This window comes from Desarmillaria tabescens, assembly GCF_030435595.1.
Source record: "Desarmillaria tabescens strain CCBAS 213 chromosome Unknown EV420scaffold_97, whole genome shotgun sequence".
Lineage (NCBI taxonomy): Eukaryota > Fungi > Basidiomycota > Agaricomycetes > Agaricales > Physalacriaceae > Desarmillaria > Desarmillaria tabescens.
Window position 1 is genome coordinate 119,307 of NW_026848396.1, and position 27,552 is coordinate 146,858.

The window sequence follows — 27,552 nt, forward strand, 5'->3', positions numbered from 1 at the left end:
CTCCCACACAGCTTTTCATTAATAAAATGGTCCTTATGGGTTGTTCACACTGCATCGAGGATTAGGCTAACCTCAAGTATGACGATCGAATCTTTTGTGATGAGTACTCATTTATCATACTTGAGGGACTCAAGCATGGTGAGCTAAACTATTCCATTAATGCCACCTCTTTAATCTAGGGCTGCACACCATAACCGTATTGTACGGAAATACGGCTTCCATGTACAGTATATGTACCGACACTGTGAGTGCCTCAAGCCATACCATACAACACGGCCGTCGACGGCCGTATATTTGTGGCAGTGCTACAAGGGGGGAACATGCATTTTTAAGGCCATAAATCCTCTTGAAAACATACTAGAATTACTTACCATCATTTTCTATGGGTCTCCGAGTCGGACGCGACATGTTAGGCACCTTCTCGAGTTCCAAATATTGCATGCAAGGCACTATGACATCACCAATAACCCCTTAAGTCTCATGAACTGGGACAAAATGGTCAATTTCATGACCAGAATGTGCTCTGACGACGTTGAAATGTATGGTACATTGATTTTCATCATATTCAGCACTGAGATCAAGTCAGTTCTAGAAGCATACCTAGTAGCTGTGAATACGGCCGTAATTGTACGGTCCGAAGCTGTCAGCGTTCTTGACCATACGGTTTACGGACGGTGCGCAGCCCTACTTTAATCGTTGTCATCTCAGCATCTACCTACGGACCCATTAACAAACACGCCATTATGATCGGACAAAGTGAGCCTGTAGCGGTGTGAAAGCCTGAGACCCACGAAATGGACCAGGATACAGGGAGGAAGGCGAAGCAGTGGAGGGTGACGACGGTGGTGAGTAGATTTGCTAGCAAAGTCGAGGTGGGTATCGGGCCGAATATGCCGCTCTCTTTCCTTGGTTGGATTTTTGGACAATGACGCCACAACGTAACGCCGTCTCTCTTGGCTCTCATGTCGTATTCTAACGGAATCCTCGTTTTCTCGTGATGCAATGCTACTCTTTTCTCTCTACCATTGGTGAGGGGGGGAACATTCTAAACTAGACTCGGAAATTCCTTTGACCGTCCTGGCAGCCCTTTTTTTAATCCAACCGGTGGGTGGGAATGACCGTACGGCGTGATATGCTTTTTTATAATTATCGAGCCCGTCTAGTACTAACATTAAAGCTTACCCATGATAGCACCTTCCAACCCAACGCCAAGCCTATTTCCTCAGGGGAAATCGGCTCCAAAGATCGGGCCACCGCTAAGACGCATGCAACTGCGAGCGCGCAGTTCCATCTCTTTCTCCTCCGCTTTTCTCGAGGTCGAGTCGGTACGCGAAGTGAAGCCCGCGATACCCACGCTAAAAGCGATTGTTTGATTATCGGCACAACAATTCAGGCACATTGGCATATGGGCCCTGCTATTGAATTCACGAACCCGCTTCTACACCCCGTTGGAAGCCTCCTTCAATGTTCATCATTTTTTTTTCCTTTCTTCTAGGCAATCAAGTCATGGGAACAGCTCGAGGTGCGTTCCATCTATATCACGGGGGGGAAAGGAACACTATAAACATAGGGACGCAGGGCATGGATAAATTACACGCGATCGGACGTCTTCCCCCGTCTCCCACTTTTTCCCGGCGTTTTCGTCTCGCTAGAGAGCGCCTAAAAGCCAGAGGCCAGGCTTTGCACCTTGTTTTCTCTCGCGATGATGTTTCGACGGTGCGTGCGTAGGGATGCGATGTTGCTGCTCATGGGAGCGTCGATGATGCACTTGTTTAGCATGTTCTCGACTCCTTCGATGACTCCCAGTATTCGAAGTACGTGGTTCTACGAGGCACCCGTAGATTTGGATCCCCTTCCACCTCCTCCTGAGCCAAAGGCAGTCGTACCGCGAGACGTGGAGACGGTGACCGTAACAGTACACCCAGATCCGAAGCAAACACCCCTCGCCAACCCAAATCGACCCACCTCCCTCCCTCACACGTCCATCGTTCACCATGCCCCAGGATGGACACTCTTCAGGAATCTGTACATGTCCGACGGGACATTATTTATCCTGTCCAATAACAGGTCATTCCCTGATATCAGGATGATGACCAGTACGGGGTTCCCAGCGGAGAACACGCGGGAGAATATCGCGATGAGGGAACCGACGAGGCATCATATGGATATAATTACGCCTGAGTGGGCGAAACGGAGGTGGGGGGAAAGGGTACTGAGCGTTGAGGGGAATACGGTGCGTTCAATGTTCTCCCGAGATGACATCAGATTAACATTAGCTTTAGCTCCTGGTAAATGAACCAAGCCAGTTCCTACGGCATTACTACCATCTCTGTGCAGAGCTCTTCTTCGGCGTCCAAGCCTTCTGGCACGGAGCCCATTCTCAGCCTACCTCAGAATCTGAAGGAGAAGTCCTCACCCACCCCGCCCCTCCCCCCCTCGATCGCGTCATATTCGCCCACGCCACCACCGACGGATGGCGCGACGGCCCCGGCTTCAACGGCTTCTTCCTCCGTGCCGCCTATCCCTCCCTGACCGTCGAGACCTGGGACGACTGGGAAGACCGGATATCAGCTACAGCCGGGAGCACCGGTGCCTGGCGCTTCCCCCTCGTCCTCCTCACAGACCGAAGCGCCGCCCATCGAGGGCCGATATGCGGGAGCCAGACTCAGCGGATCGCTTCCGAGGCATGGGATTACATGCGTCGGCATGGATTGTTGATGGGCATCCGCGTTGGGGGGTGGTGGGAACCTGTACGCGCTGCTGTGCTCAAGTTTGCTGGGGCGCCTGTTAGTCGGAGTGGGATACGCGAGAAGCCTATGCCGGAGAGGGTTGTTATCACGTATATCAGTCGGCAGGGTGGGCATCGGCGTAAGCTTATCGAGGAGGACCATGATGGTATGGTCGAGGCACTGGAGGAGCTTGTGCAGAGGAAGAATACGAGGAGGGACGAGGTAGAGTGGGAGTTGAATGTGTTGCAGGCTGAGGGGATGACTAAGGATATGCAGTTGAGTGTTATTGCCCGGACAACGTTTCTTTTGGGCGTACATGGGAATGGGCTGACGCATTTGCTGTTTATGCCCCCGACGAAGCTGTCGGCTGTTATTGAGATTTTTTATCCTGGAGGGTTTGCGCATGATTATCATTGGACGGCGAGGGCTCTCGGTATGTCGCATTTTGCGGTTTGGAACGATACGTGCGTACTCTTTTATTTTGTTATACTCGGATTCGCTCAGGCTTTGTAGGTTCTACACATACCCCGACGAGCCAGGGGTTGATTACCCCGAGGGATTTCAGGGAAACGAGATACCAGTCTATGGACCTACTGTCGCTCGGATTATCGAAGACAGGGTGGACGGAAAGCTGTAAAAGTATATAATATTATACCTATCTTGTATCATACCAGCGAACAATCCACGCGTTTACTTTGAGGAAAGATGCAGGAAGCAGCGAAGTAAGGATTACTGACATGTATGCGTGCCCAAGAATTGAAGAACAACGTGCTGTGTATCATGAACAGCGAAAATGCTCATCAATAAAGCCTAGAATACCGCCTAGGCGCTGAGTAAAAATTTCGCTCTCAAACTGACCCATCAGCAAAGAATCCCTGATATCAAAGACTTTCTGTAACAGCTGTTTCATCTGATTCTGAAAGGCAGACTCTGCGCAACGAATGAATCAATTGCCTGTCTATGATTGGATGTATACACCATAAGTAAACCTTCATATCGGCAACCACTCTGGGGCATGCATATCAAGACTCGCAGGTGCATTTCCCACCTTTACCGGCGTCGCAGACATAATCGCTGCATGTCTAAGCGCCCTCATCTTCCTCTCTCCTTCCCAATCAACCAACAACTCTTCGACGTGCTCATCAATCTGCTTCGTCGGCACTGGGACCCTACCCAGAGACCGGATCCATTGTCCTACAGCCGCCAGAGAGACACGTACCTCCCATGATCCACCTTCCTAAGCAAGAGTAAGCCTAACGACCAGAACAAGAAACGAGCTCGCACCGTTACAGTCTTGCACAACGCAGCGTTGATTCCAAACGCCAACAAGTACCCCGCCGCATGGTCGAGTGCTTGCATCGGAAGAGGACGCGGACCCGATTCTCCAAACGCAGCTCCTTCGTCTGCATTGAAGCCCGTAGCTGTTTGAACGAGGGAGTCAAACTAGCAGCAGAAATCAGACACGTTCAAAGTTTGATAGAAAGCAAACAAGTACTCACACCTCGCCGGTCCTTCCACGGACCGTCCCATCCCCAAGTGTTCAAACTCGCATACACCATCCCAGGTCTACCCACCCCAACTCCGAACCCCCTCGCCTCTAACCCTCCCGGCCGATACGCCTGCAGAAACACATCCGCCTCCTCACACAGCTCTCCTAGCTTATCCCTCCCTTCCTGGGTGTTCAGATCCAACTGCGTAGTGCGTTTACCCCGAGAGGTGTATGCGTCCAGGACGGGCAGGGCAGGAAGATGGGGAGACGTGACGAGGAGGACATCGGCGCCGTGTGCTGCTAGTGTTCGACCTGCTACGGGACCTGCTAGGACGCGGCTTAGGTCGAGGACACGGATGCCTTCTAGTGGGCGGGTCCCTCCAGTCAGACGACGCTTTGGGGCATCCCCAATTTTGGTTAGTGTAACTGGCGGGATTCCGCGGAGAGCCTCTGCTTGTGGATGGGCGTTCCATTCGTCGAAGGACCGGTAGGCGGTGGCACACATCCCCCGTCGTACTGCTTCTGTTTCAAAGTCAATCGAGTCCCATTGGACAAGCGCCTCTTGGACTTGGGGACGCATCACGGTTGGGGTATCAGGGATATTGAGGATGCCGAGTATACCTTTACGGTGACTTGTGAAACGTTTAGCTTCATTCGTAAGAACACTCACTGAGGGAAGTTTGTGTGGATCCTCACATGTCCACCGTTCCGAGTCTTGTACAATCCCGCTATCGAATCCCAGATTGATCCAGGTTTGACGCCATCGAGAGTATAATGTGCCTCGCTATCTACGACTGACTGAGCACGAACAACCACCATCAACCATAGCACTCACGAAATTCCAGTGCTGCGTGCCTCGAATCCACCGACACTTCTTGCTCGATCCCCGTCCGTAATTGGTGGAAATAGGCTGCGGATAGGGCTGATAGACCTATAGCTGTCTGCGAGAATGCATAAGAAAGCACTCGGTAGTTGAAAAGACAGGTACCTGTGCTGCGTCTCCCAGTTTGAACGAAGACGATATCGGCTTGGCGGGGTCGTCGAGGTGAAGGTGGCGCAGACTTGCTTCAGGGAGCCCGGTAGAGAGCCAGAGAGACGAGGCGGGTTCCATCGTGAGAAGGAAGGATCAGCCCGAAAATGCCGTGTTCAGATTACTGATCATCCCCATCGGGCTTGCATCGGCATTGATGCACTCCTCCCCATCGAGGTCGATAGGAGTAGTTTACTTCTATTTACCTGAGCTATATCAGCGGAGATGGCCAATCAACCCAGTTTTCCTTCCTATTAGATCTGAAGGAATATGCTATGGTAAGCGACTGTTTCAAACAGGACAAAATCCTGGTGTCTTTGCTATCTACGAGTGATCTGAGCATATAAATGATCTTTTATTAGGCACTATACTCACGAAATTCTAGGGCTACGTGACCTGGATCTATCGACACGTCCTGCTCGATTTCCCTTCGTAGTTGGTGGTATAGGATGGCTGTATGTGTAAGAAAGGTCCTTGAGGTTTGAGTCATGGGTCCTTGCACTGCGTCTCCTAGTTTGAATGACGAGAGTGTTGGCTTCGCAGGTTCATCAAGATGTAAGCGGTGTAGATTGGCTGGCGAGTGAGGGAAAGATCGGGCCGGATATGCCGTGTTCAGGTTTTTCAACTCGATGGACAACCAGCATCTCGCTTCCCGTTCCTCCCAGCATGAATACGTTGGTATCACGCTTTCATCCACAGATAGGTACATGATTCCGTCCTTCTCTCTTCTCCGTTTTTTTATGATCGATCTCGTCGGGACCATCCCACCCAAAGATGGTATCTCTGTCTACATGGCCGCAGTCGACACTCATCTAACGTCGGCTTGTGATGTCTATTGACATCGTTGGCTGAGTTGGTGCGTTCATTCGCCTCTCTTAATATCGCAGAAATGATGACCGGTAGCGATGCTCTTCTAAGAGACAGGAATGTGGCCCGTCAGCAGGCTAACACTTGCTCTTCGATACTGGCAGTGATAGCCACGCCGCACTTTCATTGGAATTGAATTGTTTCCGCTTTCCGAGTCGGCTTGGTTTTGGTACCCGGATCCCAGAGGCTTACGACATATTCATTTCCGCAAGTACGCGACGAGAGAAGGATTATCATTCTCACTTCCAATTTCCGATTTTCAAGCAGCTGGAAATTTAAGGTCCGATCAAAGCGCGCCTACCTCGTCATATTCCGTCTAGGCTCACCACAAATATATTTATACAAGGGCGAAACGACTACAGGTTTTCGTGACGATGGCGTGCACTACGGTCAGCTTGCTCTTGTTCCCGTTTATCTCGTCTTTTCTATGCTTCCAGTCGTCGCACATGGATGATCCATGGCATCAATGTAGGTTTCGTGTACATCAAAGGACTAGCTTGTTTATAAAATGTACAGATAAAGAATTACGAGATTGGCATCGTTTCCCCCTTGAAAAACAGGGAGGGTTTGGAGAAAGTGACATTTTGGGAAAGGCCACCCAAGCGCTATGATGAAGGTGGACTATGGGTATGTTTCAGCGTTAGGATTTTCTGGTTATCGCTTTGATTTCGTGTACAGATACGGGAAGAATTCAACTAGCAAATAGAGTCTGTCCCTCTGGCGATCTTATGGTGGAGGATGATAACGTTCTCATATTCTTCACAGTTCATGAATTCTTCAAGCTGATGGTATATCTTCCTCATCAAGACCGGAATTTTCATATAGAAATAGAGTTACACACCAATAATTGAGATATCAATTTAGAGACGAGTCGTTGCGATCTATAGACTATAAGGGCCGTCCCTTCAGCTACCGGTTGACAAATGAAGTCTACATGCTATTTCTACGATTTTCTTGTATTTGTCTCATTTTTATTTATTTTACCTGCCTTGTTTAGCGGTGTGGACAAGGTTTTTCGGAACGTCTGTATACGCAGCTTATTTCCACCAACCCCGAACGGACGTCGAACAGGACGTGTCAGTCCAGGTCACCTAGCACCGGAGTTTCATGAATATAGCGCCTAATAAAGATTGCTTATATGGTCAAATCACTCGTAGATAGCGAGGTCAAACCTGGGTTGATCTGAGATTTGATAGCAGGTCCGTACAAGACTCGAGATGGCAGACATGTATGGGTACATACAAACTTTCCTTGATGTAACTACTACGTGCCGTGTATTATATTCTCAACATGAATAGCCAATGAGGGCTAGATTACTGCTTATGGGCACTAAGTAAAAATTTCGCTCTCAAGACAGACTTATCAAAAAGATTCTTCAGATGAAAGATATTAGTCAACGACGAGGAAGCCTGCTTCGCTGTAACAACTTTTTACACCTGATTCATGGGGGTTCGAAAAGGCAGACTTTACGCGACACTGGATTAAATAATTGCCCGCCCATGATTGTATACATGCCGAGTGAGACCGTCGTAAAAAAATAATATATGCGGATTTTGGGAAACTACCACAGCGCCATCATCGCACCCACCGCCAAACCCACCACCAACGCCACACCACCACACGCCTGCCCACTGCCCCACCCCCACACCACCGAACTAGCCCTACTCGCAAAAGTCGTAATGAAAACCTTCGTTGGGTTCGGCGAGCCGCTTATCGTCACCGTCGGTATCGACGAATCCGGTATTACCGATGCAGATGCTGACGCCGAGGATACGTCCGTAGCATTAACAATAGAGAACCTGTCCGACAGACAATGCCTAACCATATGCGTAGAGTTTATGAAAACCATAAAATAGTCGTCTCCAGTGGGTACGTCCTCGAGGTAGATATTCAAAGACGTAGGGGAGGAGGGGAGAGCTTGCACTACACCGTACGTTAGCACGGACAAGTGGACGTAGACGCAGACATACGCACTATTGAACGCTACATACGTGATCCCCTTTACGTTTAGCCTCGTCATCTCAATGTCAAAAAAAGTCAGCCCATCCCAGACGCCCTTCTCCCATGAGAGGACGTTCACAGCGTTGTTCAACCATTGAGTGCTCCCCTGGGGTTCTTTGATCGTGAAATATGCTGGTCATAGTTAGCTTAGAACCTACTAACCGTATGAAGGGACGTACAGTGGGTGGTGTCGTAGCACGAAGCGAGGGTAGCAAAGCAGAGAAGACATAGGGATAGGAAACATCGACATAAGGGCATGAATTGAATACGTGTGTGCATAACTTGGACTCTGGGTGGTTCAAATTTGAGGACAGGGAGATGCGGGTGCGACAGAAACTGCAGATTAGACATGCACGGCATCCTTTATTACTGCCTTATACTGCGGTCATGGGGAGCATGTAAATGCAAGCGATACATTGTAACGTCAGAAGTCCTATCGGGGATTGGAAGATTAGAGAGCCAGCCGTTATCAAGCACCGAGGGTCAGTACCATTATTAGTATACGGGATGCTGCAACGACATGGGCGCCCTCCGTCCCGAACGAAGCTAGCTTTAATCGTAAAGGCGGTGTCGATCCAATGGGTGCGCGCAGAGGCGAGTTTCGCAGGATCTCTTCACTTGCCAAGGCTGGTACAGGCTAGGAGGGAATAGGACAGTTCTCGTCAGAGAAAGCTCCGTATCCACCAGCTAGGCGAGCAATTCGAGTGCTCAAGAATACTCCGGAGATACCAAGCTTCCAGTGACTCGCGATCGGAAATCAGTGTACAAGATGAACACGGTGTTGGTGTTGGTACCAACACCGGCACAAGCACAGCAGATGCCGGGTCATTTTAGCTCGTAAAAAATGAAACATTGAAAGGTTTTGTTTTAGCGAAGCCTGTGTCAGTCCTGAAAGAGCCGTCTGTAAAACGGTACATGAAAAACCTTCAAGTTTCCCGCTATAGAACAACGGAATTGAGACGATTTTTCGTTTTAGAACACTCAAACTGAGGGCGTAAAAACTGAAGCCGAAATCGAAACCTTTAAAAATCCTGTTCTAGGCCATCAAAAACGCGCCAGCCTCTGCAGTGAAAGTCCCAATCAAGAACGGCCGGGTTCATGGCCCTGAAATGGCAAGTCGGTTGCTATGCCACGAAGGCTCGTACCGTTGTAACCGCACAGTTTCCATATGTCTCGCAGAGTAGAGACTCTTCATAGGGTGCATTCTTTAAATGTATGGCAAATATGCTAGGACGCGTTTTCCAATGGACGTGCTCCTTGGCTAGTAAGATGGCGCTTTGGAGCTTCTCCGATTCTGATAAGCGTAACTGGAGGAACCCACGGAGGGACTCTGCTTGTGGATGAGCATTCCATTCGTCGAACGTCCGGTAGGCAGTGGCGCACCGCCGTCGTGCTGCCTCTGTTTCAGAATCAACCGAGTCCCGTTGCAGAAGGGCTTCTTGGACTTGGGCGCGTGTTACTGATAGGGTGTCGGGGATGTCGAGGATACCGTTACGGCGACTTGTGAAACGTTTAGCTTCAGTCACTGAGGGAAGTTTGTATGTATCCTAACATATCCACCGTCTCGAGTCTTGTAGAGCCCGGCTATCGAATCCAAGATCGGGTTTGACGCCATTGAGTGCATGAAGTGCTTATATCGAGCACGAACGACCATCATTGTTTAACTATAGCACTCACGAAACTGCAGTAATGCATGTCCCGAACCCACCGACACGTCCTGTTCGATTCCTGTTCGCGGTTGGTGAAGATAGGCTGTGGATAGGGCTGATAGACCTATAGCTGCCTGCGAGAACGCGTTTGTAAGGCCTCCGTAGTGGAGTAAAAGACGGCTACCTGTGCTACTTCCCCAAGCTTGAACGAAAACAATGTCGGTTTGGCAGGTTCGTGGAGGCGGAGATTTGCTTCTGGGAGCCTGGTAGAGAGTCAAAGCGTCGAGGCGGGTTCCATTGTGAGCGTCACTGAGAGAGGAAGGATCGGCCCAAATATGCCGTGTTCAGATTAGATCATCGATCATCCTCGTCCCTGACATCCATGACGACGACTCGCCTTCAAGCTTCAAGCTTCAAGGCTTATTTAGCTCCTTCTTTATCGCACTTGGCTTGGTTGGGGATTCAGCTCCTAGAAGCTAAGCGGTTGTGTACGACGCATTCGTTTTCACCAGTACTACGCGATGAGAGAAGGATTACATGATATGCGCACCCACCAAATTAACACTCCAGTCTCTTTGGCCTCGCAGCAAAATACCACAACTCTACATTCGACCTCCTTGTCAACCCAAGACGCACCTGCACATCTCTTACTGACACCGGTGTGTTCTAGTCGCATTTCTAAACAACAGGGACTTACCGCACCGAATACCAATCTCTCCCGATTCATGGGCTTTTCATTGGGCCGACCAATTTACGGATTTGCTTCGAGGAAAGATGCAGCTACTATCCAGGAAAGTTCGGATCATCAATGCTCAATTCTAGATGAGCGCTAGCGCCCAAGAAAGGAAGAACTACCTGCTGTGCACTATATTCTTAGCGTGAACAGCGAAAATGTTCGTCAATAAGGGCTAGATAACTGCCTTTGGGCACTGAGTTAAAATTTCGCTCTCAAACAGACTCATCAGCGAAGAATTCCTGGGACCTGAAATCAAAGAATCAGTTATCAACACGAAGTCTGCTTCGCTGTAACAATTTTTTCATCTAACGGGAGTTCGAAAAGGCAAACTTTATGCAAGACTGAATTAATTGCCTGTCCGTGATGGTATACACACCGGGTGATACCGTCGTCGAAAATTGGTATATGAGGGGGAGCTACCACAGCACCATCGTCGCACCCAGCACCACTCCCACCACCAACGTCATGCTACCACACGCCTGCCCTCTGTCCACCCCCCACACAACCGAACTCGCCCTACTTGCAAACGTCGTCACAAACCCCTTCGTCGGGTCCGGCGAGCCACTTATCGTCACCGTTGGTATCGTCGAATCCGGCGTAACCGATGCAGAGGCTGATGCTGAAGACACGTCCGTAGCATTAACAATAGAGAACTTTGCCGACAGACAATGCATAACCCCATGTGTTGAATTTATGAACAGCATGAAATAGTCGTCCCCCGTGGGTACGTCCTCGAGGTAAATATTCAGGGAGGTGGCAGAGGAGGGGAAAGCTTGTACTGCACCGTACGTTAGCAAAGGTCAAACGAGTGAACGCAGACACACGTACCGTTATACGCAATATACGTGATCCCATCCTCGCTCAGCCTCGTCATCTCGATATCAAAATGCGTCACCCCATCCCATACGCCCTTCTCCCACTGGAGGACATTCACGGCATCGTTCGACCACTGGGCGCTCTCTCGGGGTTCTTTGATCATGAAATATGCTGGGAAAAGTCAGCCTCAAGTTGAAATCGAAATCTGAGAAGGGGTACATACAGTGGGTGACGCACGAAACGAGGGTAGCAAAGCAGAGAAAACATAGGGATAGGAAACATCGACGTGAGGGCATGAGCTAAATGCGTGACTTGGACTCGGACGTGGTCGTTAACGTTGAAATTTGTGGGCTGCGGGTGCGTCACTGCGGATTAGAGATGCACGGCGCCCTTCATCACTGTCTTGTACTGCGGTCGTGTGGAGCACGTAAAAATTCGAACGATACATCGCAACGTCAGAAGTCAGGCCTGAGGACTTGGAAGATTCGAGAACCAGTAGGAATCAGCCGCGATGAAGCGCCACGGATCACTAGCATTATTAGTCCTCCGTTCCGAATGATGCTTTGTGCATAATGTATAGTAAAGGCGGAGTTAAAGCAATGGGATGCGCGAAGAGGCGAAACTCGTGAGCTCTCTTCACTTGCCGAGCGCAGGCTGATGCTGATACCGTCGAGGGAGAACAAGACAACTCTCACTCGGAAAACTCCATATGCACCAGCTAGGATGAGTGATGTTGGTGCCAAAGAAAGTTCCAGCGACATCAAGATGCCAGTGACTCAGAAGTAAACGCCGCACTTAGTATAAGATAAACATGGTGGAGGAAAGAGGAAGATTAACCCGGCCCTTCGGCCCGCCATGTGCAGTAAGTACGCCATCACGTGATGTTTCAACCTCACTAAGTAGGCCGCCCCTTCAGCTTTATCACTGCAATCGTGTGGAGCACGTGAATTTGAACTATGCATCATAGCAACGTTGAATATTACATGGAGTTAGGCTTGGAAGATTCGAAACGGACGGCGACCAGTGACCAAGCGCCACAGATCGCTATAAGGATGGCAGCGACCGTGGGCGCCCTCCGTTCTAAATAAAGGTTTGCGCACAAATGCGATATCATGATATAATGGGGTGCGCGAGGATCGTAGGATCTCCTCACTTGCCGAGCGCAGGTAGGTAGCATTACACGGCACGGTCCATCGGGGTTGAAGCTGGTGGTGGTACCGGCGCCAGGTCCCAATCACAAGGGGGGGTTGGAAATAAAATCCCGGACAGGGGTAGGGGGGAGGGGGGGAGGGGTAGCAACCTTAAACACGAAACCTCGCCTACCATATATAGGCATTTTTGGGGGTCTGATGGGTGCCATTGGCATGAAATAATAGCATCTACATTTAAAATGAAGATATTTAGCATCACATATACATTTGTGGTCTGTTTTTCACCTTAAAAAAGTTACAATGTGTCACCACCTAAGTCCCTGAGAGATTCACGTGGTCAAAATGATTACAAGAGCATTACAAATCATATCTATTATGGATATATTACTACCCTATATGGTAGGAGGGGGAGGGAGGGGGGGGGTCCCCTCAGCCTTAAACACGAAAATGTAGGTCATGTCGGGGATTTTATTTCCAACCCCCCCTTGCCCAATCAGGACCGGCGGGGTCCACAGCCCTAACATGGCAAGCCATGCGCCGTGGCCGCAAAGGCTCATACCGTTTTGATCGCACGGTTGCGTACGTCTCGCGGAGTAGTAGAGACACTTTGCAGGGCACTTTAAAAGATCAGTGTTTTTGGCATTCGTATCCTTCCACGGAATGCTGACCTGGTACGAGCACAGGACTGCGCTCTTGTCAAGAAGGGAAAAGGCTCGATATTCTTCCTGCGGAGATGAGAGTCTCTATACGAGCGCCAACGAAATTTCCGGCAACACCAAACTAACTCAGAAGTCAACGTCGGACTTTGTACACTAAGCTGAACATGATGGGGAGCAGAAGGAAGGTCAAGGTATTCACTGAGCTCGGCACTCGGCCCGTCATGCGTAGGACGCCATCACGTGAACATCTGCCACCCTCCCGCCAAAGCACACTCAAAACTTAAAAGTCATGAAGTACGAGACCCGGGACCCCAAACTCTAGACCGTCCTTTTTTCTTCCGGGGGGGAGAACACCGCCTCATCAGAAGGATCACAAACTGGAAGCCTGCAGGAAGTGCAACAGATATTCTCAGGAAAACCTCAGTGCCATCGAAGAAGTTAAAAAAATTTGGTGGGACTCGAAACTCAGCTCGCTGATCTACATTGGCATTCTGTATATGTTCCAGCAGACTTTATTGAGCACCATCCACTACTGGTGATATTCTTGCTGTATAGCACGAAGAAAGAAAATGTAATGTGCCACTTACCCCCTAGAATCAACTCGACTCTTGTCGATGAACGGCTATCACCGTTTGCACCTTGACAAACACCAGGTCATTACGTCGAAGGAAGGTTTGTCGCCACACTCATATTACCCCGGATCAACCATATTCCCCAGTGGAACGAATCTGGGAGGAGATCACGCGTCACCCATTTGGCTCCTGGTTCTTTGCATATTATTATCACCGTCTGGAATCGAAGCTCATTTACAGCGGCGCGTTAAATAACTCTGGGTCCGGGATTCCATATGTATGCTAAGGATCAGAAACATTACACAGACGGATCAGTCAGTATCTTTTCAAACTCATCTCATGGCCAAGAAGGTCGTTTATGCATGTGATACACGGGTATAAAATCCGAGATAACTAATAGACAACGCAGAGTAATGACCATTAGTGTAAGCTGTAAGCTTTCGAGAGAACAATCCCTAGAATTATGACTGGATATTAAGTTAATGATGTAACGATATGCGACCAAATCCATGTAAATGCGTGCGTCCATAAATAAATAGCATGATTGGAAATGTAGGAACTGCCAGTAGGTTCACCCATGTCTTTTTCAGAAACAAGCTGCATTGCCGCCACGATATGCATTCGCACGGCCTCCATCCGCTAAGAGTACACTTCCGTTCATATAGGCACCCGCACGACTGCCCAAAAACAATATAGCACCCGCCATATCCTAGAAACCGCAACATGTTATTAAGCCGCCTCAGTTTCCACCGGTCCGACTCACCTCTTCCGAACCAGCACGTTTTAGTGGCACATCATTGCAAAGCACACTAGGATCCAGCCTGTAACCCATATCCGTAACAGGTGACGTTGTCATTTCTAAACAAACGTTAGCTCGGTTCCGGCGTTGACGAAAGACCCAAAAACAATACTAACCACTAGGGAAAACGCCAGGAGCTAGAACGTTGCTACGAATACCCCATGGCGCCAATAGATTCGCCATCACCTTTCCAAGATGGGTGCACGCCGATTTTGACAGCGTGTACGACATTGAGAGGATTTTTGGATCTATCCGGAAGGAACCAGACGACGATATTGAGATCACTTGGGATGAATGGTATGGCGGCTGACAGTGGCTGAATGGGTTAAAGTCTGCTGCCTGCTGACGGAGGTTACCCTGATGGAGAAGGTCGAGAAACGCAACAGTAGTGTAGTATACCGCAGTCGTGTTCGTAGCAAAGACAGACGCAAAATCTTCTGGTGAACCCGTATTCCAGAGAGCAGACTGGAAAGATTTGATAGAAGGAGGGCCGAGGGGGGAGACGGGAGATCCGGGAGGAGAAAGTGGGTTCTGAACCGGAGAACCGGACGGTGAGGGGAGAGGATGGGAGTATAGATTCTTAGCGATTCCGGCATTGTTAATGAGCAGATCAATGTAGCCGTGTCGGGCTTTCACGACCTCAACCATTGAGAGGAGACTCTCGCGGTCGGTCACATCTCCGGCAAGGGGAATCAAATTGCCGAATCGCTGAGAGAAAGCTTAGTGAGGGACAGCGTCGGAAGATAAGGACATCGACGTACGTTGTTTTCTGCAGCGGCTTTTTCAAGGACGTCTTTTCTCCGTCCTGTAATATAAACGGTGGCCCCGTTGTTTTCGAGGGTAGTTGCCATCATTAGCCCGATACCTATAAGAAAAGGTTAGAGTGCATCAATGGAGATCATTGAGCCGGACATACCAGTACCGGCACCAGTGATAACGACGACCATGCCATCGACTTGGAACAAATTTCCAGGCATATACCTGTTATATCTCGAGGACGCGTCGTGAGAGTTGGAGCAACAGTGAGGGAGAGGGGCGTGCATCATAGAAATCAAGGGGTAGAAACGCAAATGTAATCGGAATCGAAGGGCGTGTATATATGTCGTCGGTGTTAGTGGCAGGACCGAGTAAGTCACCAGTGAAGATGCAGGGACGACGTGTTCGAACGGGGTGATGATCACTCCAAGGCAGAGGTAGAGGGCCTTTATAGGCAGAATTGCCAGCCGATCTTTTCAGGACGATGTCGTGAGCTTTCAGTCCTGATTACTGCATCGTACCTTTTCCGTGCGAATAGATTTACGTCCGCGCATGTCCGTGTCTTCCTCTTGATCCTCCATGGATGTACGTCGTTATGAAATAGTAAAAGAAGCCACGAGGAAGCTCAAACTCACGAGAAGGTTGCTTGTGGTGACCTGTTAAGGGGAACAAATTGAAAATCACGCCTAGTCTTATGGAGTTCCCAATCAGGAAGTCAGAGTGGTTTAACTGAAGAACCATGAAGCTTATGGAAGACTCAGCTAAAGTCGAGCCCATTTTATAGATCCTGGCAGGCTGTTGAGCAATGTCAATGAATTCTTGAGCATTAGCATTCGCGCATAACTCTCCCGATACTTTCAGTGTCAGTGTATTGCACCCTGAGGCTGAACGTGGGGTTGCTGGTAACAACAACCTCGGAGTTTCGAAGGCCAACAAGTACTCCCGCTATATCCGGCATCGAGGTGAAACGCACTACTCTGCAGCGAGGCGCGTCTCCCGAGTCTCATTCCGTGGTTTCTGTACACCGCGCGCAGATCGCATGACAAATTGGGCACTCCAGTCCACGTCCGACGCTGCTGATACTTGAATTCCGCGGACCGCAAGTGTCCACCGTTGTCCATAGTCAAATATGTTCGTAAATAGTTCTTCACCTTTTATCTTCGACCGTTGCTCCGTGGCGTCGAGCACTTGACGCAGAATCCGACGCTCGTCTCGCTTTCATTTGGTAGGCCGAGTATGAAGGGTCGCCCACGCTCTTTTGGTATAGTCACGTTGATGACGAATCCCACTAGGGGCACTAGGGAACGGGCAATGGCCTCACGCTTGCCATTCGATAATCATATTCAATTAAGTATGATTCGAGTCGTCTCCAGATGCATCGTCTATTTCAAAAATTTGGCTAGTCCGGTTTCGTACTGAAGGCAACGGATTCGAGATTTCCAGATCACTGATACGGCCGTGGCTGTGATCGGGCATGATGTCGTCAAACCCCAAGGTGGACCTACATCATCTTCACCGCCGAATGAGCATATGTGGCGTCCAGCCGAGATTTCACATATTCCCCCGCGGTAACGACCTCGTATTTCGACGGATATTCCGGAGAGATGCAACTGGGAATAGGCTACGCCACGAGATTAATATCTTCAAATTCCAAGCTGAAAGCGCCACACCTCGAGTAGGACATCATAGTCGGTACCAAAAAATAGCGGCATGGAATATCGCTCTTCCCCAGATCTGTTGATTGCGCGATGAAGGGTAGATTTGAATACATCGTCTGGGCACATGGCAGAAGCGATCAGATCGATTAGAAGGGTCGCAAGCGTCAAGTACGTACTCGTCCAACGCGCAAACTGATCCCCTAGATTCAACACCAATGTTCCGGGGATAGGAACTGCGTCTATCCATTTACCAGCCGTGTTCTTCACTTGCAGTGCGGGAACCTTGTCTTGCCAGAGAATCGTGAAGCACTAAGTACGTCAATTTTTTCTAATTTTGGATTGACTATAGCCGATCGCATACTCACTTCATAACTACAAGCTCAGGGTCATTAGCTTTCAAAAAAATTTTAAATCTGGAAGGAAATCATACTCAGTATGTGCTCCTATGCCAAGCACTTTCTCATGCTCATCCACGCTCGATGGCTTCTGGGAAGGATAATGCAAAAGTCGCATTATCGCAGCTGGTTTCGTCGTCTGCCAGAGCATGTGCAATTTGGTCAAAGCGATTTCGGATATGAGATTCACCTTGTCCTCGAAGAAGTTCTCGGGTAAGTCCAATGCTAGTGCAAAAAGAGGAAACAGTTTTTGGCCCAATCGAACGGCTTCATGGCTAGGGAACGTCAGTAAACCACAACCAGAAAAGACCGATTTTCAAGGATTCACTAATAATTCAAAACGGGTTCCTTGAAATCAGGAACCGCTTCGGGCCAAACGTTGCCACCCGACATGGCATTCTTATTCTTCGTCTCCTCTAAGTTCTCATCTTCCCATCCTAGGTCAAACCCTACCGATGAAGATCAGCCTGAGAATGTTGCGACGTAAGAAGATAGTCCTTCTGTCTACCTTCATGCAGATCGCCATGTCCTTTCGGATCGGTATTTTCTCCCAGGAGAGCGGTATAACCTTTGTAATTAGATGATCGATGAATATCCAGCTTGGAAAGGGGATGAGCGCTTTGAACCGCTCCAGATCTCGGCATTACGCACATCCATCTTGGAAGAGGTTGGCAACGCAAAAAACTTCTTTCCTGCATCTATGGCAGCTGTAATGGTGTCCTCAGCAATTCCATGATTGTTTACTAAGGCCATTAGCTCATAACGTCGTTAGATAGGCCTGTAGCCACTGACTGTAGAAAAAGCCGACTAGCTTTATATCAATAGATGGTTCAAAATCAGAAGCTGTGGTCTTACCATTGATACATGCATCCGTAATCTCGTTAGCCAAAGCGCGTCGCGCCACTGGATCGGTACTGGTCGCGTCCGTGATGTCACTACAATGTATCAGACATTGATGAATAAGAAATGACGGAAACTCTGACATGATGGGTATCTCTTCAAATGAACTTTCAGTGCGCTGATTGGACAACAGAGAACCCAAAGCAGATTCGAAGTGCTCATGGTGGTCCATGGCTGAGTTGCACGGACCGAGATCTGCGATACATATGTTTCCAGAATCGTCACGTGGATGTAATTCCCGCTTCGGCTCCGTCAATAGTTACTGACAAGTGTAACATGCTAAGTCTCCAGCTATGCGTTAACATTTCTTACAGCAGGCTAGACGAGGTTAGGCTACCCGACCTCAAGTCGGCTCGGCGTGCCATAGCTACCTGGTAGAACAGCATTCGAAGGACTGACGAAGAGACGGCGCAAGCTGCGCAGCGGACATCATGCTACGAGCCATGCTGGCATATGGTAAGCCATTGGACGGCCAGTTTAGAATCAAGTGAAGTCATGATAGGTACACATAAGAAAGTGGACAGCTTGAAGATGTCGAGGATTCAGACTAACCTCATCCGGCCGTTTTGGCGCAAGAAGCCTGCCTGAGTGATAACAGCATGCTTCTGTTAGATTTTTCTTGTCAACATCATTGGGTGTTCAAGTAAGGTATAGCTCGCTCGATCTTCGAGCTTTCCGATTCCGTGACGAATGCAGTTGCAATCTCGACGGTATGATGAAGAGGCCGGCACTAGGCAGCTTCGACAGCCTTGTCATTAATCATGGCGGGATGCCGTTGACGCTCCGATGAACTAAAGAACTGTCAGAATTCGCATATGGAACCGTTCACCTGCTCATGTGTTTGTGTGGATCGGCGACTAAAAGGACAAACGGCAATACTAAGAATTCCGTTCGAGGGGAGAACATCATACATACCGGATAAATGCGCGTCTATGTGCCTGGAAGAGCCGGTAGGAAGATCACTCCGGGTCAGGATGCGCTAAGAGCCTGAAATGAGAACTCCGATAGTCGACATAACGGAACTGACTTCGTAATGGGCAGAAGGAAACTCGTCAAGAGTAAGCGATTGTTCATCGCTTTGCTACAGGTAAGACAAAAGAACGTGACTGTGTTGCCTCATCACCGTTGTTCCACGAGCGCCAGCCCATTGAGCAAAATCAGGAGCAGTCGTGAACCCAAAGTGGCCCGCCATCTGTCATGGTGTGATGCTTAGTGGGGATATAAAGCATTGACCGTTACCACACATTAATCGGAATGTTGGGAGCCCAAAAAATGAGACGAGAAAATCCGATTGACCTGTATTATATCTCTTTCTTGTACATGTAAGTCTCTAACAAAAGCAACTTCTCAAGCTAGTAGCAAATCAAGGACTTGCCAAGTCCCGAGCAAAGTGGAAGAAGTCTACACTTGACCCATTTACGCCATATTTGTAAATCTGCGCAGCGGAGATTTAGCTCATAGAAATAGGCTGACATCAACAAACTCACGAAGTGCGACGCGACCCAACTTGAAAAGAGGGCACGTTGGTAGGGTTCCGGTAGCCTCTTCAACAAAGTGTCCAACCCAACTTTGTCGACAAGTGTCTTTGGAATCGCTCGCCGCATCACTCCTTTACGGCTTGGCAAGTCATCGTACAGATCTGAACTCTCCAACTCAGCTTGGAGGTTGTTAAGAGTGGAGGATAGCTCGTCAGAGATGATCGTGCGAGGTTTGGCACCCTGGAGACGTGAATGCTCGCGCCAGATACATTGGAACTCAGAGGCGGCATTCTCGGTAACCTTTTGCTGGATATCTCGGACGTAGCTTTGATAGAATTCAGACGGCTTGCCGTTGCTGAATATCATGAGGTCCAAGTATTCCTGTGTCGAGAGGGCTAGACCCGCAAGGACCTCCAGGGAAGAGCTGGTGACGCCACCTACAAGAAATATCAGTAAATTTGTATCTAAAGATAGGATGGACAACACTCACCCTTGTTCGTGCTCGAGTCCTTGAACAGCAGGACCTTTCGCTTTTCAAGATGGAGGCGCGCTTGCTGTGTCAAAAACAAATTGGCACCCTCAACAATATACTTGAAGTGGGCCTTCCCCTCGGAGTCGACGAGGGCCGCAACATTTGAAATGTTGACAGCTTCCGGACTGATAGGGAGCAACATCAGCAACATATACATAGGTCAACGAAAACCCATACACACCGACCGCCACAGGGAACAAACAGATCCGCCTTGTATCGCAAATGGGCCCCGTTACGGAAGTCAGTGCCATCCAGCACTACCTCTCCGGCTATGATCATTGATCATGGTGTTAGACTAAAAGAGACATGGCATGAACGCAGCCTTACATGGTAGCTTGATATCATGCTCCTCGACCTTGACTAGATAACCGTCCTTGCTCAGCTTGGACTTGTCAAAGTTGGCGACAGGTACACGAAGTTTCGCAAGACGGATCAGCTCTTCACGGTTAAGGCCAGCCGGATCAGCGAGTACACCACTACCATCGATAATAGCAATAGTCTTGTCAGAACTGAGTAAAATCTCATCTAACAAAGGCGATGAGCAGCCGTGCGCATGAAACGAAACCAATAATATTTACTGGATCCGAGATCACCATCTAGAATGGGCAAAATGACGAGTGAGCCGGGTAGAGCTGTTGAAAAGGAATAACCTACCAGGGCCGCCGGTCTGAACTTTGGTGATGTCCTTCTCCCTAAGGCCGAGCTGTTTGTAAATACCAAGGACATACTGTCGAATGGACAGTGACGTCATTCCATAGGTGTCGTGAGGCACACCGCCGAGAGTCTCCGCGCTCTTACCCGTCGTGAATGACTTCCACCAGGTCTCAGCGCCTCGGGCACGAGCGTGTACTTTATTTTGAAATGATAAGGCCGAAACATTCAGGAAGCGGAAAAATTGACTTACAAGCTGCCCAGTCCATCATATCCGCGGTGCCCTCTACAAAGGAACGCTAATTAGCTAAACTGAGCAAGTCGCGATGATGACGAGTCGCACCGTCAGGGCCAAAGAAAAGAAGCTCTGGCTTCCCGTATAGATCAATAAGATGCTCTTTAATTCCGGGAGTCTGCCCAGGAATTAAAAGGTCGATGATAGCCTAGACGAGTAGTAAATCAGCATCTATTTTGCGCATCGTCGATGCCTCTCCGATACTCACATCAACATATTTTTCGAAACATAATCGTGGAGTAGCCCCGAGTCTAGAGAACAACCATCGATATTGATACGCTTCTGTCTGAAACAACGTCACTTACGAAGGCAAGATGGTGCCCTTTGCACCTCCTTCCGGGATATCTTTGTTTTTCAAAGACTGTGTCGATGCCAAACCATAATTCTCGTCAAACCTATGCTATTGTGAGCTTTCCCCGACACATGACCCTGCATATGAACGTACAGCATCCTCTGGTTGATGGAATAATTTTCTTTGTTTCTTGACATGACAATCCGAATACCGCCGCGAGCGACGTCGCGGAAGCGTATATGAAAGCCTCGGAATTCATTTCCTGGAAAGTGTTCAGCCAGAGTACACTGGATGTAACGAGGGACCTACCAATCACGATGAACATGCCAAATGGTTTCTTGGGATACTCCACCTCAGGTAGGAAGTCGGGCGCGAGACGGAACGACAGAGCCACTTTGGTTGGCTGATAGAAGTTCGTCTTCAAGACATGTCTACAAAGCATAGCTTCTTTGGTATGTGTTAACACACCGCCGATACAACTTACTTGTTGAAGATCAAGAAGCTTTCCAAAACTTGCAGTTCATGCTTGTTGGGCACAGCACGACGGAGCTTGTCGTGCAATTCGGCATCCGACAAGGGTTGAGTGGTCTGTAATCGCTGATAAGACAGAGTCGGCCTACGAAAATATCAGCATATTAGGCTTGGCAAACGATAAGGAGTCATACATCAGCTGGGAAGCGTCATCGGCAGTTGGATAGTGTGTCATTGCAAAGTTAACATATAGAAGGCGGATCTAAAGGGAAAGTCAATGACTGCATTCATTCATTCATTGCTCAGATACCTACCAGCTCCGAGTGACTATGGATGATTTGTGCGATGCTCTCTCTCGTAAAGGTCTCTTCTCTGAATCTTCTCTTGATGTTATTCAGTACTTCTGCTTCAACCGGGTCGTTTTCGTTTAAAACGTTCTTGAGCTGCAAGTACGCTGGCCCCAGACGGTTGCAGAAATGCTGCGCGAATATCCAGCCGCAGTCTAAAGTACAGCGTGAGACCCGTCGGCAATGACGTTATATAATTAGACCCACACGCATAGGTAGCTTCCTGCACTGCATGGCTGCCTGACGCATTAGGGAGGAAGAACGGGTTATCAGGCAGACAGAAAAGCAGTGAAGCTTCCTTCATGACTTGGAAGATAGAATGCTCGATGGGCGGCGCGTTGCCATTGGGGATAGGGTTGAGGTAGAGCGAAATGATGGTAATGCCGTTAGAAAATTGTTCTACCCGCACTTCAGCATCCACAAAAATAGAAACAGAAGAGGAGATGATAACGCACCGACATATTTACGCGCGGAGTACAGAGAATAGAAGTGGTAGAGGTTCGATAGCGCGCTGAAGAACCGGGAGGTACCACCCATCTTGTAACCGATGACGATTCGCCGTTCCCGCGATCCTTCCACCTCATAGACTTCAATGACCGGACCATAACGTTCCTCGACACTGGACATGATCTAAATAGAGTAAATGAGACTGTAAGAGCCCCACAAATGAATGAATTAACCTGCTGATAGATTTGGATCGTGTTCTCGCTAGCCTTCTCCAAAAATGCCTTGTCCGACACGCTTCTGATTTCAGTCTTGCCATTGGCATCCTTAACCCCCTGGCGATTCTTTGGGAAGACACATTTTGTAACGAAGTAGCAACGGAGCTGCTGCGAAGCCGTAGCTGAAATAGATCCGGCAGAGCGGAAAGTTCTAGTCGGTAGGCTTTATCTGGCGTGGAATTATCGAAGAACAAGGAATCGATCCTGAGATGAAAACGTAGCCACCAAGCATAGCACGTTCAGAGGACGCATATATGCGCTAAAATTGACCAATGACACTGACCTTGACTCGCACGTTGCTCCGGGACCTTCCGTAGTAGTCAATCCAGGCTTGCTGGTGTGAATGAACGTCGCGCCATTGTCGTCAATCTTCTCCAGGTCGATGACGAGCTTGCTAGGGTCGTGCTTCGTGTAGGCAAGGATTTGGCTCCAAACAAAGCAATAATGTGATCACAGATAACTTGACGAGATTCATTCTGAAAATAGGTATCGTCGATGCCGAGGTTGGAGTAGAACCAGTTGACTTCGTTGGCAACCAGTTCAGGCGGAATAAAGCCCTACACGACGAGGATCGAGTCAGATACGACGATGGATGAAGGGCATGGTTACCGTACCTGGCTGCTACCGTCAGCCTGGACTAATGCGCGCTGCTCCTCCTTGCCCTTGAAATACTGGGTGTGTTGTACCCAGGCCACATTCTTGATACGATGCACCGAGGTGTCGCGTACCCGTCCTCGAATTTGGAACGGACAGATGGGCATAGGGACCAGTGGCTAAAGCGCGCCGTTGCCGCGTCAGATGGAGTCGAGTGACATGGAAAGGGATATAAAAGACGATGTGGATGATGGGAGTAAGAGAGAGAGTGGAAACAAGGAAGAGACGGGACTGTTTATTAGAACAAAACAGGTAAACCGATGTAAATTAACATCGTAAAAAAAGCAGTGTCTTGCAGCGGGAAATTCGCGGTACGCTCATTACTGCATCCGTCCAAGATCCGATTCTCGTAGGTCGTAGAAAAGGCATACATGATAATTCATCGGTGCTAGCTGGTCGTGTATAAGAGGTTGGTACGTGTGGTAAGGTGGCAAAACAATTTGAGCAACCGTTGACCCTGCCGTTGATTTGCACACAGCGAAAGACGACCACATGATGAAGCGCGTATTGCAACGCTTCATCCAAGCACCACAGGTGCTCCTTCAAGGGGACCATCCCGGTAAGAAATTAAGCTTCCCAAACCGTTTCATATCCTTTAACGTATTGCCATGGAAGGCTCTAGAGTCTCGCCTGATGACTCGGACGGCACCTTTTCTTTCCCACTTTTTTTCCAGGGCACGTTCATGTTGGTCTCACCTGACCGATCTCCGTTATTACGCTGATGTTGTTCTGCTTTATTGCTCACAATTACGCGCCTAAGAAATGTCACGATGGCGGTACGGCGCGTCACTTGACGAACTTGCCGCTTTTGCAAAAGCAACGAAAAGAGCGACCACCGCCTCTCATCATTTGACCGCCAACCATGCAAGTCGGGGAAATAATCATATAACACAAATTAAGCGGTAGGTCTGTGCGCAGTTCTTATTTTATCGCGTAGGACTGCGAAAATGGCATACAACATCATGATGGTCTCATTGGTGCAATGCTATTCCGAGTCAACAATAGCTCCTTCCCACCTGAACTTGGAACTTCTCCGAGCAGTGGCACCCTTCGTTCCCAGCGTCAGAAGTCAAGACGGTGTTACCACCCCAAACATCATTTGACTCGCTTTTACTTGCATCAATCGTCATATGGTCAGTACCGTGGGCAGCAATCCCAATATACGGCTGACGTACATCTGAAGTAGAATCGACGTCCGTGCACGCGACTGGAAAATCGCAGTCGCCCCGGGACTTTATCCGTTCTGTACGTACGTCAGTCGGATCAGACACCACCAATCTTCCGTGTTTTGGATTTGTCAATTTGGGCGTTCGTTTGCTGTGCACTCCATTAAGCAGATCCCGGTTCTAACAGAAAGCTGCGCCAAGAAGCTTTACAAGACCTCGTCCTACCCTCCGCTAGCAAGCAGCATTTCTATTACTCACTTTTCTTTTCTTGCCTTAAGCCGGCCGCGCCGCAGCTTTGATACCTTGTTAACACAAGGTATGACAATATTTATGTCTTCCATGTATGCTGATGGTTTTTCTTGATTTGGCTTCCTGAACGTCATGGCCGTAAACAACATCAGCCGTACAATATTTCGCAAGTCAACGTTAATACTAGGAGCGGCCTCATCATACTTCGTAGCAAAGTTGTGCTCAACCAGGCGCCGATATCTATTCAGTTTCCCCGCGCAAAAAGACAAGACGACGTGATTGTTCAATAACGCCTTGTCAAAGACGCGTGCCTCTTGTGTCTTTGAGCGCCATTTTGATGTCCGACCTTAAGTAACTTCTTTGTACTTCTGACTCCGCGACTCGTATAAAAAACTGACAATTTTTGTGCATCTGTTGACATTAATATTCTTTTCGTAAAGTGCTCGCTCACCGGTGGAGTTATCAAAGGCCCGAGCTCTCATCTCTTAGCCCAGCGACGCGTCGTTTTCTTCTCTCCGCTTCTTTGTCTGCAATGCAACACGTACTTGTTGCTTATGCGTATAGCGCATGCTGACGGGATTGTCAGTGTCTCATGGTTCTCATGATCCAACAACGTCGAAGTCGGGTTTTGTTCCGTCAAGCTCGGTCTAGGAAACGGTATGCTTCTGTCATAGCACATTTTCTTGACAACCCAGACGAATAAAGAAACTACGTGACCTTCTCGTCGTATCTTCAAGGCTACCCACTCCAATTTCCGAACTTGCCGTACCTCTTCACTTTGAACGGCTTGACTACCGTCGCAAGTTCTGATATTTTCTACAGCGCATCTGTTGCCCCAAGTGATATTTTTTTTGTGGCTAACTCGCGTCGTACTAGAGACATTTGACATTTGCATGCGCGCTTTCTTATCTCTCGATTGTGATTCTGTGCGCTCTTTTCTGCAAACAACCTCACAACCTTATCTTTACGTTCTGGTTCTTAAGCTATGTCGCATGGATATCTTCTGCATTGCGACGGCTGTCTTTTGTGCGTATCAAAAAAAGAATCCTGGTAACAATAAATAGATGCAATAGGACCTTCTTTCCCATCACTCTACGTCTATCTTGTTTAAACTGAAAATAGACCTCTCTCTGTCGAAGGTGACCGTCGTTAGCCAGAGCCTCGTTGCTGATGTCATCCAAAGATAAGGAAGAAGTCTGCTCTTCCTGTTCTTGTTCAACAGAATTCAGTAACCGATAAGGTTCGGATGCACTTCACCGTGGACGGCCAGACCTTGCATTAAATAATACCCTGAGACCGTCAATTGGTGACAGTGGCCATCGATGAAGGGAAGCATCAAGGGCGACGCTCGCGCGCAGCCCCGAGTCAAAGCGGCGATCAGGCTGAACCACGGATGATTTTTTGTGACAAAATATCGGGAGAAATAAACATCGATGGCTCTTCAAGCTACTCAATTGGAACATTTCATTGATTACCAGAAGGCTTCTCAGGCTAAGTTACCAATGAACTGATTTCAGAAGGTTCACGCAACTTGGTCTTCGGCTTTCCGCGCGGGTGCAAGTGGCCGTCGATTCCTGGACGTACTGCGGAGAAATTAATTTCTTGCTGCCTACAAAATAGACCTTTTGCTTGACGCCGACTGAGTTAGTGATAACCCAGAACTTCAAGTACTCCTTCGCGAACTTGAAGTTTTGAGCGCGACGATACTCTCGATGTAGGCCTCACCTCTGCACTCTCGCTTTTGCAGTACTTGAAAGTTCCAAGAAACGCTAGCGTCCGTAGCTTCCGGCGATGTGTATGCTGGCTCTAACACACGTGAGTCTTCACAGTCCGAATTCATGATTGCGGTTGATCCCGCGAGCGTGTTGTACTAGCTCTCCTTCTTCATGTGCTCTAAAACGTTCGCGGATGGCAATGAATAGCTCAGAGATACATATATTAAAACCTTACGGTGACAGCAGTGGCTCTCCGCAGTTAGAAGAAGAGCAATGCGGCCTGTATCTCCCGTACAAGCGTCTCCCAATCGCCGTGTATGAAAGCATACCGAAATGATACTCCACGTCGGCGATGGGAATAGCACGGCTAGTGTATTCTTCATGGATATCTGTTCAAGATCTGACATTCGGCAGGTCCCCAGAGAGTGACCTGGCTGTCGAACAGATCTCTTGTGTATTCTGTATGGATTTCCGGTCAAGACAAGATCATCACCAGTTGACGGGCCCGGTTGATGCAGGGCGCTTCCATGATATTATTCGACTCATGATGGTCCATTCCAGATCGCTCAAGGTCGTCTTCAATTGCGATATCGGTGATTCCTAGGTGTTCATCGCTCCACTCTGATTGTCCTGTGGCCGCGCAGCTTGACGACACCGACTCGTCGCAGAACTTTGTCGCAAGTCATGTGCTTTGCCGGCTGAGGCTCTGACAGTCCTCGATGCTGTGAAAATCTTTTACCACAACTGTTTGAAGGGCTAGAATCATGTTGACC

The 27,552-nt window shown here is 48.8% G+C and overlaps 9 protein-coding genes across 9 annotated transcripts; 2 read left to right on the plus strand and 7 right to left on the minus strand.

The window, feature by feature from the left end:
• Positions 1-944: 944 nt before the first annotated feature.
• On the plus strand, positions 945-1,538 carry EV420DRAFT_1209336 (uncharacterized protein). The gene is made up of 3 exons (XM_060466367.1): positions 945-1,028; positions 1,085-1,120; positions 1,192-1,538. Exons 1-3 carry the CDS (start codon positions 998-1,000, stop codon positions 1,371-1,373), a joined length of 249 nt encoding a protein of 82 aa, XP_060322949.1. The 5' UTR covers positions 945-997; the 3' UTR covers positions 1,374-1,538.
• On the plus strand, positions 1,539-3,580 carry EV420DRAFT_1209337 (uncharacterized protein). Its single transcript, XM_060466368.1, has 2 exons — positions 1,539-2,233; positions 2,283-3,580. The coding sequence occupies exons 1-2, from the start codon at positions 1,703-1,705 to the stop codon at positions 3,240-3,242; spliced, it is 1,491 nt and encodes a 496-aa protein (XP_060322950.1). The 5' UTR covers positions 1,539-1,702; the 3' UTR covers positions 3,243-3,580.
• A 97-nt stretch (positions 3,581-3,677) lies between these two features.
• Positions 3,678-5,507, minus strand: EV420DRAFT_1585683 (CoA-transferase family III domain-containing protein). The gene is made up of 6 exons (XM_060474792.1): positions 5,207-5,507; positions 5,054-5,159; positions 4,889-5,006; positions 4,229-4,850; positions 4,014-4,172; positions 3,678-3,966 (listed from the first exon to the last, which is right to left on the minus strand). The coding sequence occupies exons 1-6, from the start codon at positions 5,327-5,329 to the stop codon at positions 3,721-3,723; spliced, it is 1,374 nt and encodes a 457-aa protein (XP_060322951.1). The 5' UTR covers positions 5,330-5,507; the 3' UTR covers positions 3,678-3,720.
• EV420DRAFT_1209404 (uncharacterized protein) lies at positions 5,161-6,104 on the minus strand. Its single transcript, XM_060466369.1, has 2 exons — positions 5,624-6,104; positions 5,161-5,572 (listed from the first exon to the last, which is right to left on the minus strand). Exons 1-2 carry the CDS (start codon positions 6,009-6,011, stop codon positions 5,460-5,462), a joined length of 501 nt encoding a protein of 166 aa, XP_060322952.1. The 5' UTR covers positions 6,012-6,104; the 3' UTR covers positions 5,161-5,459.
• A 1,572-nt stretch (positions 6,105-7,676) lies between these two features.
• On the minus strand, positions 7,677-8,467 carry EV420DRAFT_1651446 (uncharacterized protein; the record flags this gene model as incomplete). Its single annotated transcript, XM_060478549.1, has 3 exons — positions 7,677-8,038; positions 8,090-8,248; positions 8,296-8,467. The coding sequence occupies 3 exons, from the start codon at positions 8,465-8,467 to the stop codon at positions 7,677-7,679; spliced, it is 693 nt and encodes a 230-aa protein (XP_060322953.1).
• Positions 8,468-10,794: 2,327 nt separating this feature from the next.
• On the minus strand, positions 10,795-11,692 carry EV420DRAFT_1209518 (uncharacterized protein). Its single transcript, XM_060466370.1, has 3 exons — positions 11,541-11,692; positions 11,330-11,488; positions 10,795-11,279 (listed from the first exon to the last, which is right to left on the minus strand). Exons 1-3 carry the CDS (start codon positions 11,611-11,613, stop codon positions 10,918-10,920), a joined length of 594 nt encoding a protein of 197 aa, XP_060322954.1. The 5' UTR covers positions 11,614-11,692; the 3' UTR covers positions 10,795-10,917.
• Positions 11,693-14,285: 2,593 nt separating this feature from the next.
• Positions 14,286-15,475, minus strand: EV420DRAFT_1623261 (uncharacterized protein; the record flags this gene model as incomplete). Its single annotated transcript, XM_060475923.1, has 5 exons — positions 14,286-14,408; positions 14,463-14,557; positions 14,615-15,206; positions 15,260-15,363; positions 15,415-15,475. 5 exons carry the CDS (start codon positions 15,473-15,475, stop codon positions 14,286-14,288), a joined length of 975 nt encoding a protein of 324 aa, XP_060322955.1.
• A 1,090-nt stretch (positions 15,476-16,565) lies between these two features.
• On the minus strand, positions 16,566-18,809 carry EV420DRAFT_1209853 (uncharacterized protein). The gene is made up of 11 exons (XM_060466372.1): positions 18,291-18,809; positions 18,163-18,242; positions 18,100-18,114; positions 17,959-18,050; positions 17,816-17,906; positions 17,636-17,756; positions 17,343-17,582; positions 17,278-17,284; positions 17,089-17,221; positions 16,925-17,028; positions 16,566-16,875 (listed from the first exon to the last, which is right to left on the minus strand). Exons 1-11 carry the CDS (start codon positions 18,377-18,379, stop codon positions 16,756-16,758), a joined length of 1,092 nt encoding a protein of 363 aa, XP_060322956.1. The 5' UTR covers positions 18,380-18,809; the 3' UTR covers positions 16,566-16,755.
• A 641-nt stretch (positions 18,810-19,450) lies between these two features.
• On the minus strand, positions 19,451-23,756 carry EV420DRAFT_1769678 (NAD-specific glutamate dehydrogenase; the record flags this gene model as incomplete). The annotated part of the gene is made up of 23 exons (XM_060481041.1): positions 19,451-19,642; positions 19,695-20,122; positions 20,176-20,342; positions 20,399-20,486; positions 20,545-20,742; positions 20,796-20,813; positions 20,872-21,066; positions 21,122-21,154; positions 21,212-21,311; positions 21,372-21,414; positions 21,469-21,558; positions 21,609-21,717; positions 21,765-21,886; positions 21,940-22,071; positions 22,121-22,188; positions 22,241-22,428; positions 22,481-22,672; positions 22,729-22,903; positions 22,954-23,017; positions 23,050-23,199; positions 23,279-23,400; positions 23,457-23,552; positions 23,610-23,756. The coding sequence occupies 23 exons, from the start codon at positions 23,754-23,756 to the stop codon at positions 19,571-19,573; spliced, it is 2,997 nt and encodes a 998-aa protein (XP_060322957.1). The 3' UTR covers positions 19,451-19,570.
• Between the last annotated feature and the right edge of the window lie 3,796 nt (positions 23,757-27,552).